Source organism: Eutrema salsugineum, unplaced genomic scaffold (assembly GCF_000478725.1).
Source record: "Eutrema salsugineum unplaced genomic scaffold, Eutsalg1_0 scaffold_4, whole genome shotgun sequence".
NCBI classification, from domain to species: Eukaryota; Viridiplantae; Streptophyta; class Magnoliopsida; order Brassicales; family Brassicaceae; genus Eutrema; species Eutrema salsugineum.
In genome coordinates, this window is record NW_006256686.1 from 16,096,288 (window position 1) to 16,100,246 (window position 3,959).

A 3,959-nucleotide genomic window follows, 5' to 3' on the forward strand; every position below is an offset into this window, starting at 1 on the left:
ACGTAGGAAGAAGTAACTTAAAAATGTGAAGAAGCAACTTAAAAATGTGCAGTAGATATCATAAAAAAGGAAATATTCCTAATTGCAAGTCACACGGTGGGTTTAAGACTAATCCCACAAAAGACATATCAACTGCTAGAAAACAACAACGATTAAAGATAACGATGAAGCATAGTCACACTTACGCTTCAGTTTTGACAATAGCATTTGACATTTGCGCAGCTGCTGCAGAAGAAGCATCACTCTCAAGAAGCCATTCCCTGGCGCAAATCAGAGCCTCCACAGTCTCAGGCCTCAGGGACGTCTTGTACTCATCCATCTCCCTCGGTTCCATGTCAAAGACGTTGTCAAAGGCTGCAGCCGAGACCGGGATTGAGAGGATGTCTCTGGCCATCTTTGACAACGTCGGGTACTTGAGCTTGTTCTGTTTCCACCAGTCGAGAACATCAAACTCCTGAACCCGGGGAAGCAGCGTTTCGTCAAGGTATTGGTCCAGCTCTGATTTCAGATTCTGCCCCGTTGTCTCCATGATGTACGTGTCGAAATCCGACAGTCCGTCTGTTTTCCCACCTTCGGATGTAGGTTTTAGAGGCGACGGGAGCGTCATGTATTCACTGAAGAGCTCGTGGATCCCATCATCAACGGTCTTGATATTCTTCCCTGCGTCTTCTCCAAATATCTTGGAGAAACTGAACTCCACGAGCTTCATCTTGAACCGAGGATCCATCACCACTGCCATTGCCAAAACCAAACTACAGTCCCTCCAGTACTTGTCAACTTTCTCTTTCATGGTTTTAGCAATACCCGCGACATAAGGATCCTCTCCGGCTATCGCCCGAGACAGATCTGACTGTGTCTTCCACACTTCGTGGAAGAAAGTAACAGCAGACGGGTTTTCAGTAGATTGAAGAGTGGAGGCTGCTTCGAAAAGAGGCTTAAGGAATGTGCAAAGTGTCTCTACATGCCTCCAATCCTCTGTTGAAGGAGGTTGCTTGAAGTCGGGATCAGCAGTGTCTAAGCAATCGAACACTTCCTTTAATTCTGAAGAAGCCACGAGCATCGTATATGTTGTGTTCCATTGCGTCTGATCATCAAGCGCAAGTGCCTTATCGCTCGGAACTTGAAGCTGTTCCTTTAGCTCAACAAACCTCTCCTCATGGGACTCAGAGGTTTTCACATGCTTCACACTGTCCCGGATCTTCTTGATCACATCTTTTCCTTTATCCAGTACATCTTTAGCGAGTCCACTAAATGTTCGAGCAACGCAATTCCCTATAACCAGCTGACCATCCAGAATCCCAGGATTCTTGATGCAGATTAGAGGTCTGATGTTTTCAACCGCGGTTTTACTCGCAGGATGGTTGAAGGTAACGGAAAACAACTTTCCCTCCAGACCCCATTCAGAAACACAATTAGCAACAGCAAGACTCAAAGCTCCATCAGATTCTGGATAGGATTCCATCAAAACGTTGAGAAGTTTCTTCTGTATCTTCCAATCGCTATCAATGAAGTGACCGGTTAAAAACACATAACCAAGAGTTAGCTTCGAAGTCCAGAAGTCCAGCGTCAGACAGAAGCGTCCAGGAATGCCTTCTAAAGACTTCATGACATTCTGCTTTTCCACAAGGTAAGTCGCGACACAGTCTCCTTGAACATTGTTGAAGCTCACAGCGTCGAATTGAGGCTGAAGACTCTGCACAAAGGAAACGAACCCTGGATGTTCAACCATGTGAAGAGGGTAGTCATGGATAATGATCATCTTAGCAATCTCTTGGCGACACTTGTCCTGATCAAACGCAACATAGGGACTACTGTTCTGAGTTCGGTAACGCCTTCTCGGTGTGTCACTCTTGGGCGTGTAGGGAGTCATCAGTTGGTTGTTGTTGTTGTTGTCATTGTTCTGGGCATGGTAAAGTGCAGGACAAGTCCCTTTATCAATGTGACGCTTAAGATGGCTAGTGCCAGCCACTTTGGTTCCACTGCTGTATGCAAAGCTCTGATTACATCCTTTGCAGAAAGCCCTTCTGCAACCAGGTTCTGTGTTCTTGATTGTGAAGTTTTCCCACACCTTTGACTTCTTCTTGCGTCGCTTGATCGGTTGTGTCTCTGGTGATCTCATCTCAACGTCATTGTACACCTCCAATGCTGTCTCCATCTTTTGCTACAGAGAATGAAAACCAAATATTTATCTAAATATAATGACGAAGAACCAAGTAATAGACAAGGTAAAGATTACCCATTAAGCCCACAACCCATAATTTATTCGAATAATTCAGAGACTATATTTGTTGTTGTACGTTTAAGATATAACAAAGATTTTATAAGTTAATGGGACTACCAGATGAGATAGATGGGACCATTCTTGTTACAGAGAATGACCAGTAGTAGCATTCGATGATTCCCAATTAAGCACAGAAATAATTAGTTGATAGTAAGGCAGAGATTGCGTTTGTAGATGAAGTTTTAAGATTAACATATTAAAAAAAAGTTTAAGAACTTACGAGTAAATGATTAGAGCAAAAGCTAAATAAGAAGAAAAGTCTAAGAAATCACATGGACTGAAACTATTAATATTGTTTAATAAAAAAAAAATAGTTGGCGTTGGGCCTATCGAAGGCCACCGACCCATGGTAAATAATCATATTATTACAGGGGCAAAATATTTTAAAAACTATATCGTAGATCCAACATAAAAGAAAAAGAAAAAGAAAAAGAAAAAGAAAAAGAAAAAAAAACAGATCTGAGACTTTTAAAGGTCCTTAAAATCGATCAAACATGGGCTGCAAAACAAAAACTAGAGCCCAGGTTAAAAGGTTCAACAAGAACGTAATTCAAAGTCTGAGACCAGCGTTTTCAAAAAAATCGATCGGCCTTATTTGAACAAACAGAAAATATAATTCTTAATCATTTATATTAAACTGACTGATCCATTTGAGTTTTTCAAAATTGCCTCATGAGTCAAACCAAAAATTTTAAACTTCGCTCCTAAAAGAAATAAGAACTTTTCTACCCAGTATAATTGGCGACGGAGTTGGATTAAATTGAGGATGAGCAGATCGAGCTGAGAATTTCAGAGAGTTAGCCAATCGCTTGCTTGAGAAATCAATTTCGAGAAGATCGAGACAAATAACAAATAATCCGCAAAAATAGATCCAGCTAAAAAAAAGGCGAAACTAAAGTCAAGGGTTAGGGTTTTCATAGCAATACCTGGGATGAAGAAATCCCTACGTCGTGTAACAAAGAAGGCGGAAGAGAAATCTCCGGCAAAGTGGAGAGGGAGGAATCGAGCGGATCTCCGACGAGCAAAGAGAAAGAGGGAAAGAGAGAGAAAGCTAGAGATTTGGGCTTCAGAACCCGAGGGGCTAACTGGACTTTGGGTGGAAAAAAGCAGAAGGCAAAGCGATAAGTTGTATAATATCTTTTACGGAATACGGATGCGTCTAAATTAGAGATAGGTTAAGAAAAACACTTCGAGAGCTTTGGGTCAATTCATTGGGCTTTATAATAACGGCCCATTTTGTGCAAACCTTACTCGTTTACGATAGTGCACAAGATTCGTCTACCTTTCACTACACTTCCAACCAAAAATTTGATTAGATCGCGTTCAGTTCGATGTAGTCAATTAGATTTTTAAGATTTAATCCAGCCACAGGTTCATGCGAGCTAGCGATTCGAAAATACTTGTTAACAGACGCATATACAAGTAAACTTAATTTGTATAATATCGTAAGTCTTTATATTACTTGAATTGAATATACGTTGTACATAAGTTTTTTTCGGTTCCAAATATATTTGTTTACTAAGGATGCGGTCCTCTGGTGGATCCAGAAATAATTTTGACTAGCGACAAAATAATTTAAACTAAGACATTAACAAATTTAAGACATAGTTTATATTATTAACTATGAAGCATTCTGTGTGTAAAATGTTAACTTTTGACTCTCAAAAACTAACTTGTT

The 3,959-nt window shown here is 40.5% G+C and overlaps 1 protein-coding gene across 1 annotated transcript; it reads right to left on the reverse strand.

Moving 5' to 3' along the window:
• LOC18013711 (zinc finger BED domain-containing protein DAYSLEEPER) lies at window positions 1–3,404 on the reverse strand. The gene is made up of 2 exons (XM_006419110.2): window positions 3,208–3,404; window positions 1–2,161 (listed from the first exon to the last, which is right to left on the reverse strand). Exon 2 carries the CDS (start codon window positions 2,153–2,155, stop codon window positions 182–184), a length of 1,974 nt encoding a protein of 657 aa, XP_006419173.1. The 5' UTR covers window positions 2,156–2,161; window positions 3,208–3,404; the 3' UTR covers window positions 1–181.
• Window positions 3,405–3,959: the final 555 nt, after the last annotated feature.

What these genes read in the sequence shown, in the direction of transcription:
- LOC18013711 (XM_006419110.2), bottom strand. Translation starts at nt 2,155, where the DNA reads ATGGAGACAGCATTGGAGGTGTACAATGACGTTGAGATGAGATCACCA.